A 16,055-nucleotide genomic window follows, 5' to 3' on the forward strand; every position below is an offset into this window, starting at 1 on the left:
CTACATCTAAAAGAATAAAATAGGGACACTTGGGTGGCTCAGTGGTTGAGCATCTGGTTTTGGCTCAGGTTGTGATCCTGGGCCCTGGGATTGAGTCCCACATCAGGCTCCTTGCAGGGTGTCTGCTTCTCCCTCTACCTATGTCTCTGCCTCTTTCTGTGTCTCTTATGAATAAATAAATAAAATAAAATATTTATAAAAGAATAAAATAGCTAGGAATAAATTTAACCAAGAAGATGACCTATACTTTCATGACCTATACTTAAACTATAAGACACTGATGCTAGAAATTGAAGATGACACAAATAATGGAAAGATAGTTCATGCTCATGCATCAGAAGAATTTGTATTGTTAAAAGGTCCATAGTACCCAAAGCAATCTATAGATTCAATGCAATCCCTATGAAAATTCCAATAGAATTTTTTTTAAGGGGATCCCTGGATGGCTCAGTGGTTTAGCACTTGCCTTCGGCCCAGGGCGTGGATCCTGGAGTCCTGGGATCAAGTCCCACATCGGGCTCTCTGCATGGAGCCTGCTTCTCTCTCTGCCTGTGTTCCTGCTTCTCTCTCTTTCTCTGTCTCTCATGAATAAATAAATAAAATATTTTTAAAAAAAGAATTTTTTTTAAAGAGAGCTGGGCAGAATCTTAAATAGGATCCATGCTCTGTGCAGAACCCAACAGAGGGCTCAATCTCATGACCCTGAGATCATGACCTGAGCCAAAGTATAGAGTTGGAAGCTTAGGGGCGGCCCCAATGGCTTAGCGGTTTGGTGCCGCCTTCAGCCCAGGGTGTGATCCGGGAAGCCGGGGATCGAGTCCCACGTCAGGCTCCCTGCATGGAGCCTGCTTCTCCCTCTGCCTGTGTGTGTGTGAAGAATAAATAAAATCTTTAAAAAAAAAAAAAAAGAGTTGGAAGCTTAACTGACTGAGCCACCCAAGTGCCCGCCTCTCCAATAGAATTTTTCATAAAAATAGACCAACCCTAAAATTTGAAAGAACCACATAAGATCCCAAACAGCCAATTCGCCCTTAAGAAAGAACAAAGCTGTAGGCCTTGTGTTTTCTTTTCTCAAATTATATTACAAAACTATAGTAATCAAAACAGTATAGTAAGGGCCTAAAACCAGATAATACAGAACAGAATAGGAGAGAGAGCCCAGAAATAAAGCTAGACATATATGGTCAATATGTTTAAGAAAAAGGAGGCAAGAATATACAATGAGGTAAGGACAGTGGTGTTGGGAAAATTCAATAGCTATAGGCAAAAGAATGAAACTGGACCACTGTCTTAAATTTTACACAAAAATTAACTCAAAGTATTCTTTCCCTTTGCCCATCCCCCCACTTGCACACTCTCTCTGTCTCCCTCTCAAAATAAATGATAAAATAAATCTTTTTTTAAAAATGTGACAACACGGGATCCCTGGGTGGCGCAGCAGTTTGGCGCCTGCCTTTGGCCCAGGGCGCGATCCTGGAGACCCGGGAGCGAATCCCATATCGGGCTCCCGGTGCATGGAGCCTGCTTCTCCCTCTGCCTGTGTCTCTGCCTCTCTCTCTCTCTCTCTCTGTGACTATCATAAATAAAAAAAAATAAAAAATAAAAAATCTGACAACATAAAACTCCTAGAAGAAAACGTAGGCAGTAAGCACCCTGACATCAGTCTTGGTAGTGACTTTTTGGATTTGACACCAAAAGCAAAGGCAACAAAAGCAAAAATAAACAAATGGGACTTCATTAAACTAAAAATCTTCTGTACAGCAAAGGAAACCATCAACAAAAGGAAAAGGCAATCTACCGGATGGGAGAAAATATTTGAAAATCATATATCTGATAAAGAGTTAATTTCCAAAATATATAAAGGACTCAAACAACTCAACAACTCTGACAAAAAATAAATGGGTGGACTATCTGAATAAATATTTTTCCAAAGAAGGTGTACAAAAAGTCAAGAGGTTCTTTAAAAGATGCTCAATATTGGGGATCCCTGGGTGGCTCAATGGTTTGGCCCCTGCCTTCAGCCCAGGGTGTGATCCTGGAGTCCCAGGATCGAGTCCCGCATCGGGCTCCCTACATGGAGCCTGCTTCTCCCTCTGCCTGTCTCTGCCTCTATGTCTCTCATGAATGAATAAATAAAATCTTTAAAAAAAAGTGCTCAATATCACTAATCATCAAGAGACGCAAATCAAAAACACAATGAAATATCACCTCACACCTGTTAGAATGGCTATTATCAAAAAGATAAGAAACAACAAATGTTGGTGAGGATGTGGAAAAAACAAGACCCCTGTGCACTTCAGGTGGGAATGCTAGTTGATGCAACCACTATGGAAAACGGTATGGAGATTCCTCAAAAAATGACAAATAGATCTATCAGATGATCCAGCAGTTCCACCTCTGGGCGTTTTTCTAAAAGAAACAAAAACATTAACTCAAAAACATATATGCACTCCCAGGTTCATTACACCATTATTCACAATAGCAAGACATGAAAGCAATGTTTAGTGTACCTTGATGAATGATGAATGAATGGCTAAAGAAAATGTGATATATATAATGGATTATTATTTGTCCATAAGAAAGAAAATAGTGCCATTTGCAACAACATGGATGGGCTTTGAGGGCATTATGCTAAGTAAATTAAGTCAGACAGAGAAAAGCAAATACCGTATGATCTCATATATACAACTTCTAAAAATAAGATGAACTCATACATACAGACAACAAATTGATAGTTTCCAAGGTACAGAGGAGGAGCAAAGGGGTAAAATGGGTAAAGATCATCAAATGGTACAATCATCCAGTTATAAAATCATCAAGTCTCAGGGGTGCAAGTTACTGCATGGTAACTATAGTTAATAATGCTGTACTGTATATTTGAAAGTTGCTAGAGAGTAAGTCTTAAAAGAGTGGTGATGGATGTTAACTAGACTTACTATCATAATCACTTCACAATTTATACAAATATTGAATCATTATGTTGTACACTTGAAACAAATATGTTATATGTCAATTACATCTTAATAAAAAGGAAGTTAAAGTTATGCCAAGAGCTGCCTCCAACAAACTCATTCAATATGCATGCATGTACTGAGCTCTTATGTTGATCCAGTGCCCATGCTAAACATGGAGACACCAGTACAAAAAAAAAAAAAAAAAAAAGACAGTTCTCTGAGACTCAATGATTATAGCAATTTCTGCGCTTCTGACTCTCCCATGTTAAGTGCGTTAGGCATAATTAGCTGACAAACAGAAAAATAAATATATTACTCTTGCCATGCTCACGTATTACGAAGGAGGGATGCAAAGAGCTTGCACTTTCTTTCATATCTTATATGTCCTATATTTCTCCCAAGATCAAGAGCAGGGAATGTGTTGCACAGAAGTGTTCAGGGAAGGCTGTTCTCAGAATCAGTGAAAACATAGCTGCTGTGAGCTCTGGCTGCACTTCACTGCTCATGGCCTAAGGCCATGAAGAGGCCAATAAAGGCTGGAGCTCAAGAACGCCAACCCAGATCCAAGGTTATCTCTCTGGCACCCAGCCATGAAGCTCCTTTTTCCTATCTTTGCCAGCCTCATGCTACAGTACCAGGTGAACACAGGTAATGTGGAATCCTGGGTTTAGAAAGGGTCGGTAAGAGAAAGCAAGGATTTGGCTGTCCATGACAATGGGAACCCAAGCAATGCTGAAAAAGGAGATGCCCAAACGGACAGCTGAAGAGTTTATTACCTCAGTCATGCATCATCCCCCATGCATCCCCATAGGCCCCAACCCTAGACCGTGTCTGATAGGGATACACAGGGAGCTATAGAGAAAGCAGGAAGTTATCTGTATACTCAGAAACTATCCAACATATAAGGGCTGCCTTCCTGCTCTCTACATGGCTATCATCTGGGACTCAGCCAAGTCTACCTCATTTTTGCTCTATTTCTAATTTAAAACATCTTTTGAAGCAAATGTTCATATTAGGAATATGGAATAAGGAATAAGTCCTTACCCTTATGTCAAAAAATCTCCTCTAAGGATCCAGTACATAGGTCTATGTTCTCCACCCCAACTTTTTCAGATTTTTACAGAATTTCATCCCTTTTCTTAGGCTTTGTCTTCTTGGAAACCCCCAAATCACGCATCCGGGCATCTAGGAATACATTTTAGCAAACAGCTGAACCAGAGGATTGGCCATTGTTTTTTGGAAAGAATAAAGAAGCACGAAGACTTGTTTCAGAATAAAAGAATCACCTTGATATTTAGAATTATTGGCAGAGAAGGGAAAGTGAAAGAGTCGAGATATTTCTAATATTTTTAACTGGGACCTTAAGAGGAGAGTGGTAACATAAGCAAGTATGGCTGTGGTCTTGGGCAAAGTCACTTAGCTACTTTGAGCCTCAAATTCCTCATGAGTATAGCAGGTCAATCAATGTAGCTGCTTGAAATATAAGAATTTTACTATTTTGTCTCTAGAGAGAAATGGTGTTGAAATGTATGTGAATATTAGGTGCTACATAAGCTTCTTGTTATTTATGGAAAATCAGTTGAATTGTTAAGATTACAGAGTGAGAGAGAACTTTCTTGATTCAGAAAAAAAGGGTGAGACATTGGGATTTTAAAAATCAGCAGATGAAGATGGAGTACCAAACTAAGCAGAGGATTTAGAGCTATAGATAACCATGCGGGAGATACTTTGATAGAGATGAGATTAAGGCTGTGATGATGAGTAACGCCTCTGAGGGACAGAATGTCCAGAGAGACTGCAAAAGATAGAACACCATGCCCCAGGAACCACAGGTCAAGTGATTGTCAAGGAGGGTGAGGTCCATGGACCACTGGGTTTGGCAAGAAGTCAGCATTCCTAAAAGTCTAACTGATCTCTTTTGAAAGTCTTTCTTGGATTAGTTTTATGACAGATTTTGCTCTTGTTGGTATTTCCTAGGTTTATGAGGAAAGATAGTGATTCTCTGTAAGAGTCTACAATGTCTAAGTGTTTACAATGTCTAACTGTCTAAGCTGTAGGTCTAAAATCCTATCCTGGGGGTGCCTAGGTGGCTCAGTTGGTTAAGCATCTGCCTTCAGCTCAGGTCATGATCCCAGGGTCCTGGGATTGAGTCCTGCATCAGGCTCCCTGCTCGCCTAGGAGCCTGCTTCTCCAGAACCCTTCCTCTGCCTCTCACCATTGCCCCTCTCCTTCCCCCCACAGCCACTCTCTCTCAAGAAATAAATTAAAATCTTTTTAAATATAAAATCCTATCCTGAAGAAAAAAAATGTATTCCCTTTTCTTCTTTCCTCTATGTGCCCTTGATTTTAAAAGTTACTCAATGAGGGGGACTAGAGAGATTTATTTTGAATTTCAGGCGTGTATAAAAACTTCCTTGGCCTGTCAGCTGCTTCCATCAACATCCCTAGACATTGCACTTAAAACTTAGCATTAATAAACATCCTCTTATTCTATTCCTCACCCTCCAGCACTCTCAACATCATATCTAGCTATTAACCTTAGCCAAATGGTTTTCTCTTTTCTTTGTGCAGAGTATTTTGGCTTGAGAAGATGTTTAATGGGTTTTGGAAGATGCAGAGACCACTGTGCTATGGATGAAAAAGAGATACAGAAATGCAAAAAGAAAAAATGTTGCATTGGACCAAAAGTGGTTCAAATGATAAAAAACTACATGCAAAATGAAATGTCCCACACACTTGAGGGCTCCCAAGAACAACTACCAATTAACAAGAATTTTGATGTTGAGATGCAAACAAAAAATCGTATTTTATCTCTTCTCCCCAAAAGCAAAAGCATCAGCCCGTTTGCCAATGTTAGCACTCTTATTATCTCAAATACCACCAATATAAACTCTGTCATCGCCAACCCTGTATTCTCAGGAAAGACTTCACATACTGCAATTTCTACCAAGAGTGACACCAAAGAAAGGAGAGATTCAGATACTGACTCCCCACCACCAGCACCACCACCATAGGCACTGCCAACACCATGGCTGGAGCCGGAGGAAGCAGATGAGCAGGGATGTGAGTCTTTCCCTTAAAACACCAAACACACTTCCTCTCTATCTTTGCTAGCTGTAAAATGAAACATAGGACTGTTTCCTCTGTTGTCAGTCATTCAATAAATACTGATTAAGCACCTATAGTTTACTTAATGTTATCATTCTCACAGAAACCTCACAGAGGAGATAGAACTGGAGAGGAATGGAATTTTAGTTTTCATGCCCAAGAGAGAAAGCAAGCACCAGGAATGAAGACTGTATCATAGAATTTGGCTCATGGATGGCCCAGATTAGGCCTCTGTAACAAGGATTTATGGTTCTCATATCATGTGCCTTTCTTGAGGTAACAGGACGAAAAACATCAAGAGACATTTTTTTTTCATAGATTTTGTGGAAAAGGCCCATATGCAAAAACAGAATGTGCAAGGGCAAATCTACCTTCCCTACAGAAGAGCATAACTCAGTTCATGGAGCCATTTAAGATAAAAATATGGGAGAATAGAGGAAGGGAGGAGGGGTAAGGAAGAGGTATAGGACTTCTGTCTCTGAGCCAAAGCATTTCAACAAGATTCCTGGGGATCCCTGGGTGGCTCAGCAGTTTAGTGCCTGCCTTCAGCCCAGGGTGTGATCCTGGAAAACCAGGATCAAGTTCCTGCATGGACCCTGCTTCTCCCTCTGCCTGTGTTTCTGCCTCTCTCTCTCTCTCTCTCTCTCTCTCTCTCTGTGTGTGTGTGTGTGTGTGTGTGTGTGTCATGAATAAATAAATAAAATCTTAAAAAAAAAAAACAAGATTCCTGACAGGACAATAGGCAATAGGCAGAGCGATGCTTCCAATAGATACAGAATGCAGACTACAAATGCAAACCATATGAGTAATTTTGAATTTTCTAATAGCTACATTTAAAAAAGCAAAGCTAGATGAAATGAATATTAAAAATGCAAATTATTTAATGCAATAAATCTAAAACATCATTTCAACATATAATCAATATAAACATTGAGATGTTTTGCATTGTGTTTTTGTACTAAGTCTTTGAAATCTCATATGTACATTACCATTACAGCACATTTCTCTCATAACTTCAACTCCTGCTAAACATGTGTCTCCTGAAGAACCCCAAGCATCTTACGAGTGAGTCCCTCCTTGCTACAGCTATTTGCCAAACTTTTGAATTACTTGTCAAACAATTTGCATTTTTGCACACACACACCTGGGTTTGAGTTTACTAATAAATCAAAAATTACTGTGGAGGGGAGGGGGGCCCTTTTGTGCTCAGTTCCTATGTACACACTTTGAAGCCATGAGTCTGACTTCCGATTCCAGCCTAGTAGTTGAGTGGATCACAGCAGTTACCATTGCTGCTGGGACAGTTGCAACTGGTTATCCAGCTTACAAAAGATTTTGTGTCAAAGATCATTGCAGCAAATCTATCCAGAAAGATAGTCCCAAGATAATACATGATTTTGACACAGAGGGTTTGAGAGATAAAGCTGTACACTGCTGTTACTAAAGCTCCGAAAAGTTTCTGTGATGGGGCTCACACAAAACGTAACAGAGGCTGGAGACAACATGAGACCTCTAATAATGAAGAAAAAAGAAACTTGAACAGTTTTGATGCTGCAAACTGACTTGTCATGATGTTACCTGAATGTTTAATTAACCTGACCACCACTATCTAATTCAACTTCCCTAGATTCTTTGCAAACTGCAACTTTCACATTCACAGCATTTGCCCTACTTAAAACATTGTGGTGCATATTTGCTTTAAAAAAAATAAGGAAAAATAAAAACCAACTTCATTGTTTGTGGGATATCTTAGTCTTAAAAGGATCTATTTGGGCAGGCCTGGTCGCCCAGTGGTTTAGCGCCACCTTCAGCCCTGGGCGTGATCCTGGAGGCCCAGGATCAAGTCCCACGTCAGGCTCCCTTGCATGGAGCCTGCTTCGCCCTCTGCCTGTGTCTCTGCCATTCTCTCTCTGTGCCTTTCATGAATAAATAAATAAAAATCTTTAAAAAAAAAAAAGGATCTATTTTTTTAATTTAAAATAATGACATTAGAATATAGTTGTATGCTGAAGTTCACATATTAAATTATTCTCAAAATCGTGTATATACAGATTGTATTTGTGAGATTCAAAGAAAAATGATCACTCTGTCATAATAATTAGTGAACCTAAAATGTAAATTGGGTATGATTCAGCTACATTAATTTCTTAATACAATCTAGGAAAACATCTATTATGACCTTGACTTTCTTCTTTTTTTAAGTTTTTATTTAAATTCCAGTTAATTAACGTACAGTATAATATTAGTTTCAGCTGTACCTTGATTTTCTTCTTAACAGTGGTAAGGACACCGAATGAATATGGCTTCATGCTTTCACAGTTTCAATCAAAATGAACTATAGGGATCCCTGGGTGGCGCAGCGGTTTAGCACCCGCCTTTGGCCCAGGGCGCGATCCTGGAGACCCGGGATCGAGTCCCACGTCGGGCTCCCGGTGCATGGAGCCTGCTTCTCCCTCTGCCTGTGTCTCTGCCTCCCTCTCTCTCTCTCTGTGTGTGACTATCATAAATAAATAAAAATTTTAAAAAAAATGAACTATAAATGTTATTCCACTTAACTGCAAGTAGACCAGGTCAAGGGGGTGGTAACTTTTGTATTCAATTTTTTTCAAGATTTTATTTATTTATTCATGAGAGACACAGAGAGAGAGAGAGGCAGAGACATAGGCAGAAGGAGAAGCAGGCTTCATGCAGGAAGCCCGATGTGGGACTTGATCCCAGAACTCAAGGATCACACTCTGGGCTGAAGGCAGACACTCAACCACTGAGCCTCCCAGGCATCCCTGTATTGATTTTTTTTTTTAAGCACATTCATTTCTTCAGCCATTTAGCAAATATTTTTTAGCATTTACTCCTTCCTAGTCTCTGAGCAAGACACTAAGGATTGGGAGATAAATGACCTCTGATTGCTTTTGTATTGTAAAACATTCCAGTCAACTGAGATAGAGAAATAGAAAGCAAATGACTGTGGAACAATACGATGCCACAGTAAAAGTGCTCACTGCCACTAGCAAGTAGAAGAGCCTTCAAGGGTGTCTGGGTAGAGCAGTCAGGTAAGCTTCTGACTCAGGTCGTGAAATGGATTCCTGCATCAGGCTCTATACTCAGTGCAGGAGTCTACTTGGGATTCTCTCTCCCTCTCCCCTTCCCCACCGCCCTCCCTCTACCCAACAGGATAGCTCTCACTCAAATAAATAAATCTTTAAGAAAAAAAAAAGAGCCCTCAGCCCTGGTTAGGCAGAAGGTGGGTGCAGAGGCTGAGGAAGAGGGGAAAAGGGGTGGGCTCTAGGAGGAGGCAATACCTAATCTGCTCTTAAAGACTGAGTAAAGTTAGGTCTCTTTGTGTGAGGCGGAACTTTTGGAGATAGGCAGAGAGACTGCATGACTAAGGGTGTGGGGAGGAAGAAAAGGAGAGAGAACAGAATGTATGGACTCTCCATTGCCAGAGAAGCCTGGGCATTTGAGTAGGAGAGATATGTATCTGATCTTTGGGATTTGAGTAGGAGAGAACCTTGAAAGCCCATTTAGCAATCCAAGCCCCAAAGTCAGAAGACCTGAGGGACCCTCATCCTCGACCTCCTCGAGGTTATTAGGCAGCACTCAAATCATCCTTTACAAATGAGATGCATTCACTTGCCATCAGGGAAATACAAATCAAAACCACAATGAGATACCACCTCACATCAGTGAGAATGGGGAAAATTAACAAGGCAGGAAACCACAAATGTTGGAGAGGATGTGGAGAAGGGGAACCCTCTTGCACTGTTGGTGGGAATGTGAACTGGTGCAGCCACTCTGGAAAACTGTGTGGAGGTTCCTCGAAGAGTTAAAAATAGATCTGCCCTACGACCCAGCAATTGCACTGCTGGGGATTTACCCCAAAGACACAGATGCAGTGAAAAGCCAGGACACCTGCACCCCAATGTTTATAGCAGCAGTGTCCACAATAGCCAAACTGTGGAAGGAGCCTCGGTGTCCATCAAAAGATGAATGGATAAAGAAGATGTGGTCTATGTATACAATGGAATATTACTCAGCCATTAGAAACGACAAATACCCACCATTTGCTTCGATGTGGATGGAACTGGAGGGTATTATGTTGAGTGAAATAAGTCAATCGGAGAAGGACAAACATTATATGGTCTCATTCATTTGGGGAATATAAAAAATAGTGAAAGGGAATAAAGCGGAAAGGAGAAAAAATGAGTGGGAAATATCAGGTGGGGAGACAGAACATGAGAGACTCTTAACTCTGGGAAACAAACTAGGGGAGGTGGGCAGGGGGTGGGGGTGACTGGGTGACAGGCACTGAGGGGGGCACTTGATGGGATGAGCACTGGGTGTTATTCTATATGTTGGCAAATTGAACACCAATAAAAAATAAATTTATATTAAAAAATGAGATGCATTCACTGTTGAACTCAGAGAAGATGCTAGTGGTGTTTCTGGTCTCAAGGGAGTGAGGGATATAGGGGTCTGATTTCAACTAAGTGATTTCAACCTTTGCTACATTTAACTGCAAGTTTATAGGAAATTCAGAGAATGGAAAAACAACTAAACAATCCCACAGGGAAATAATCGGATGAATCAAGAATCAAGTTTTCTATAAGAGAACTGCCTCAGCTCTTGAAAAGACAATGAGAGGGAGGACTACTCTAGATTTAAAAAGGAATGAAGAGCCATAACAACAAAATGTAATGCATTGTCCTTAATTGGATCTTGGTTTAAAAAGGGAACAAAAAATTGTAAAAGACAATTGGGGGCAGCTCGGGTGGCTCAGCGGTTTAGCACCGCCTTTCAGGCCAGGGTGTGATCCTGGAGACCCGGGATGGAGTCCCATGTCAGGCTCCATGATGGAGCCTGCTTCTCCTTCTGCCTGAGTCTCTGCCTCTCTCTCTCTCTCTCTCTCTCTCTCTCTCTCTCTCTCGGTAAATAAATAAAATCTTAAAAAAAAAAAAAGACAATTGGGAACAATTAGGGAACTGAATATGTTGTCAGGAATGCCATGCCTCCCACTAGCTTCTGGGGCTCTCATTTGTCCATGCTTCTTCTGCAGATCTTGCCCTTCTACTACCTCATAAAAAAGGATTGCTGATATGCATCCATTGGCTGCAGCTTCACCTTCTAGCATTACTGTTATCAGCCCAGTCATGGCCTTGACACCATTCCTCCAGCCACGGTTCCAGCCTCTCAAACACACGACCCTTGGAGTCAGATTGACATGAATATGAACTTTATTTCTGCTACTTACTTATAGTAGAACCTCTACTAAGAAACTTGAATTTCCACTGCCTCCAATCCCTTATCTGCAAAATGGGGAAAATATTCCTTGCCTGGAATAACTGCTAAAAGTACTAAATGATATCACTTATCTAACACCCCTGGAACACTCTGTAGCCCAGTTATACTCAATAGAAATGGGTTCTTTTCTTCCCATGTCATAAATCAGGGCAAGCCTGTGTTCATCATATGTTTCTGGTCTTTCATCCATTCAAGAACTATTTAATGAGGACCTAGTATGTATGGAGTTAGTGCAAAAGAAATCAACCATGGATCTCCTAAGCTGTGAAAGAAATATATGCTAAAAGTGAGAATCTAAATGCATGAGTCCAGCCTCTCTGAGCACCACTCCATCACAAAACTTCCTCTCCTAGTGTAGGCTACCCATCTGGACATGACCCCAGGAATTTCAGTTAAGGTAAGAAAAACGTCTGTGTAAGAAAAAGCAAAGTATGGGAAAGGGCGGAGGACCCAAACCGTGGAGTTCCTTGGCATCTAACTTCTATGGAAAGAACAGGGTCCACGAATAATTTCTTATAATCAGAAATGCTTCTTTTCAGGGCAGCTCCATGGGCCTAAAGCCAAAACTATGTCTGATGAAGCACCCAAAGGTGTCATCAGCCCTCCAAAGTTAGCATCACCTATAGTACCTTGCCCTGTCCCCACAGAACCCACTTGACTTTCACACATAACAGCTTTTTACAGTAAGTAGTAGTTTTCTTCTCTGCAGATGAGCCCTCTAAGTAAACTCCTGCTCTGGGAAGGCGAGCAGCTTTGACTTTGTTTAGTTTTATCTTGTTTTAATTTGGGAAGAGGGAGAGTAATTTGTTGGGTGGTTCTTAAAGGACTTCTTCTGAGCTCTGAAAGGGCTGCATGGTGGCAGAGACAGGTTTTTCATACAGATCAGTGGTCCATGACGTCATCAACTTTGCGACTTCTCAAACTGGAGTGATAACCCATCAGTCTTTCTCTCTCTAGATAACTTGTATATGTGCATATAGGTGATTTTTAATGATCAGAGAAAGGCTGAAAAATAAATTAAAAAGAAAGGATGGGGGCGGCCCGGGTGGCTGGGCGATTTGGCGCTGCCTTCGGCCCGGGGCCTGATCCTGGGGACCTGGGATCGAGTCCTGCATCGGGCTCCCTGCATGGAGCCTGCTTCTCCCTCTGCCTCTCTCTCTCTCTCTGTCTCTCATGAATAAATAAATAATCTTTAAAAAAAAAAGAAAGAAAAAAGAAAGGATGGGCAAGGCACATTTTAGAGGACAAATTATATTAGGAATGATTTTGTAGGGAAGAGGGAGAGAGACGTGTACACTGTGTGGTTTAAGTTTGCTGACCAAGTGATCTTTTTTAGACTAAGGGGGCTATATTCTATTATTAATGTGCTAGGAGTATCTTGATGACTGTCATTTTATAATGTTTTGTTTATTTATATATTAGTTTAACTAGGCTCCACGCCCAACATGGGACCCAGCATGGGGTTTGAACTCATGACCTCAAGATCAAGAGTCACACACTCTACCAACTGAGCAGCCAGGTGCCCCTATAAATTTTGAAATCAGTAAGTGAAAGCCCTACCACTTCATTCTTTTTTCCAAATTGTTATTACCTTTTGCCTTATTATATAAGTGATAAGATCAGCTTGTCAGTTTCTGGTGGAAAAAAATCCTGCTCAAATTTTGATAGGCATTGTGTTGACTCTATAGTGAACAGAGCATGTAAAGAGATGCTCCATCAGAGAAAAGCAAATCCAACTAACAATGGCATTGGTAACATTAGAAAGCTGGATAATGACACATGTCAGAGAAGATGAAGGACATAGGAAACCTCTACTACTACTTGGAGAAATATGGACAGTTCATGTTTCTTAGAACAATGTACTACTTAGTTAAATTAATTATACACTTATCTTATGACTCAAGAATTCTACTCCTCGGTATATCCCAAAGATTTTCCTACCCAAGTCCTAAGAAGGTATGTTCTTGTCATTAGTTACAGCATTATAAGTATTGGCAGTACCAATACCAATCTAAGGCAATCTATAGCCATTCTGGAGGGCTGGATCAATAAAATTATATGCATACATACTTTAGAATATAACACATAAGTTAGGAGCAACAGATTCAATCAATATACACATAGCTATGTAGGTGGACAATAACTATTCTGGTCCTGAGTGGAAAAAAAAAAAGAAACAGATGTATAATACCATTTATGTAAACTAAAAATACAGGGCACCTGAGGGGTTCAATGGTTGAGCACCTGCCTTTGGCTCAGGTCATGATCCCAGAGTCCTGGGATCCAGTCCCACATCGGGCTCCCCACAGGGAGCCTGCTTCTCCCTCTGCCTATGTCTCTGCCTCAATCTGTGTGTCTCTCATGAATAAATAAATAAAATCTTTAAAAAAAAATAAAAATACATGCAGAGAATAACACATTTAAGAGAATATGTAAAGATATTCATTAGATTCATTAGAGCAAATAGTGTATGCAGTTAAAGAGAAATGAATGGATAAAACAAGAATGAATGGAGGAGAGTGTTTAATTCAATAGTTGAGATACAAAACAATGGTGAGGATGAAAGGAATAGATAAAAAGAGACAGAGTAGCTTGTACTACAGCCTAGACCAGCTGGGAAGCTTTTGCAAGCTTTTGCCTACTCTTGGCTGCAGTAAAATCCTCAAGGCACAAGCTAGAGAACATTCTTAATATGCTTCAAAAATTCAGAGGTTCTGCTAACATGTAAGTGTACAGGAATTACAAACTGTCTTTCTCTTTGTACCTGAGACTACAGATCTACAGAAACTCTACTGAAGTGGAAGACTCCATTATTTTCATGGAGTTTTTTTTTTTTTAAACTTTTTTTTTTAATTTTTATTTATTTGTGATAGTCACAGAGAGAGAGAGAGAGGCAGAGACACAGGCAGAGGGAGAAGCAGGCTCCATGCACCGGGAGCCCGATGTGAGATTCGATCCCAGGTCTCCAGGATCGCGCCCTGGGCCAAAGGCAGGCGCCAAACCGCTGCGCCACCCAGGGATCCCCTATTTTCATGGAGTTTTGCTGCATTTGTGGCCTATATGTAGCAGGCAACTAAGCTACCGACTACTTTCTCTTCACCAGATCCAATCAGCACACTGCAGACTGGTGCTGATATTCTGTGGGCTGTTAAGATTATCAAGCTTCCTGTGCATCTATGGGAGAAAAAGTAAGACAAGATGATGAGAGGGTACTACAGTCTCTATTAGGTGAAAACAAATTGCATAAGAATTACATGACAGGTAATGATTAATACTGTCAGTTGCTTTCTCACTTGAGTAAGTCTAGGCAAAGAAAGAAAACAATTCATTGGGCTTCCTACTGTCTGTCTTCCACCTTGAATTTCAGCTTTGAGCACAGTCCTAGAAATAAACACATAATCATGATGAAAGTACCATTTGATGCTAATGGTAAGATCACTTTGGCTCTAGAGAGTCAAGTATATCTGACAAAGAACCCCTTATAATTCTGGATTTCTCATATCCAGAGTTTATCACGGATATATTCTCACTCTTGGAGGATCTGAGAATTAAAAATCAATCCTGGTAAACAAGATCAATAAATGGAAGTTCAATTCAAAAGCAACTCAATTAATTAATAAGTGCCCTATCATGATACCACAGGATACAAAGGGAAGGGTAGCAACCTGGAAGAAGATCTACAGAAAAGCAATACTAATAATGAGAATATTTAAGAATTATAGAACATTTTTAAAGTGGTAGGTACCATACTCAGAACTTTGAATGTATTATCTCCTTTATCCTAACAACAGCCTTATACATATTATATAAATAATATAACTGAGGTTTCAGTTAAACTGCTAAAGGTCACAGATAAGGAGCAGAATCAGGACTTGAATCCATGTCTGTCTAACAACAGAACTCCTACACTTAGTTGTCATGCTGCCCTGACTCCCCGTGGCAATAGCTTTGGAGTGTATGCCCAGTGTCATACACTATGGCATCCACATGGATAACCTCATTTCATACGTTTAGCAATAGCTCGGAAGAAGCTATAGAGGACTTAATTATTACATCTGCTGATGACTCAGTATAAAGAGGAGGAGTGGCCAAGATGCCTATCCTAAAGGAATTAATAAATCCCAAAACACTTGGACCATCCTGCATTTGCCAAGCTTAAGACCTGGTTAGTCCACACTCGGATTATTGCCTTCCCTTCTTACTACCATACTGTAAGAGGAATTGAGGAGAAATGGCATTAGAGTACAGAACAGAAATCATGATGATGAAAGTATTTAAAATCGCTGTTAAGAAACACACACACATTTTGTAAGTCACAAATTCAGTGGTAATACTATATGCTTCTATTTTAAGAGATGGGAAGGAAAGGGTTAACAACAGTCCCACAGTCAATCATCTCCTTTATCAGGGATGCTCCTGGAAAGAAAGAAAAAAAAAAGTTGACTATGATATCCCCGTTTATCTCCTTATAAACATGCCAGCAGACCTGGCAAACTCACTAATGTTATTCACTAGCAGCATAGACTTTATCTAACAGGATACATCTGCTGCTCTGAATACATCCAGATCGTTTCTAGTAAACAAAACTGGAATCCATAATTTACAAAGTCATGGCTCCTTGAAAAAATGTCATGTATTTATGTTATGCAATTTTCAGAGAATAAAATGAAAATGTCTCTCAATGAAACATCCTCC

At 40.3% G+C, this 16,055-nt stretch overlaps 1 protein-coding gene and 1 pseudogene across 1 annotated transcript; both read left to right on the top strand.

The window, feature by feature from the left end:
* The first annotated feature begins 3,544 nt into the window (after positions 1-3,544).
* On the top strand, positions 3,545-5,968 carry DEFB129 (defensin beta 129). The gene is made up of 2 exons (XM_055345941.1): positions 3,545-3,602; positions 5,526-5,968. Exons 1-2 carry the CDS (start codon positions 3,545-3,547, stop codon positions 5,966-5,968), a joined length of 501 nt encoding a protein of 166 aa, XP_055201916.1.
* A 1,328-nt stretch (positions 5,969-7,296) lies between these two features.
* On the top strand, positions 7,297-7,601 carry LOC129522628 (CDGSH iron-sulfur domain-containing protein 1-like; annotated as a pseudogene).
* Positions 7,602-16,055: the final 8,454 nt, after the last annotated feature.

The sequence above is a fragment of the Nyctereutes procyonoides genome, unplaced genomic scaffold, assembly GCF_905146905.1.
Source record: "Nyctereutes procyonoides isolate TBG_1078 unplaced genomic scaffold, NYPRO_anot_genome, whole genome shotgun sequence".
Classification (NCBI taxonomy): Eukaryota; Metazoa; Chordata; class Mammalia; order Carnivora; family Canidae; genus Nyctereutes; species Nyctereutes procyonoides.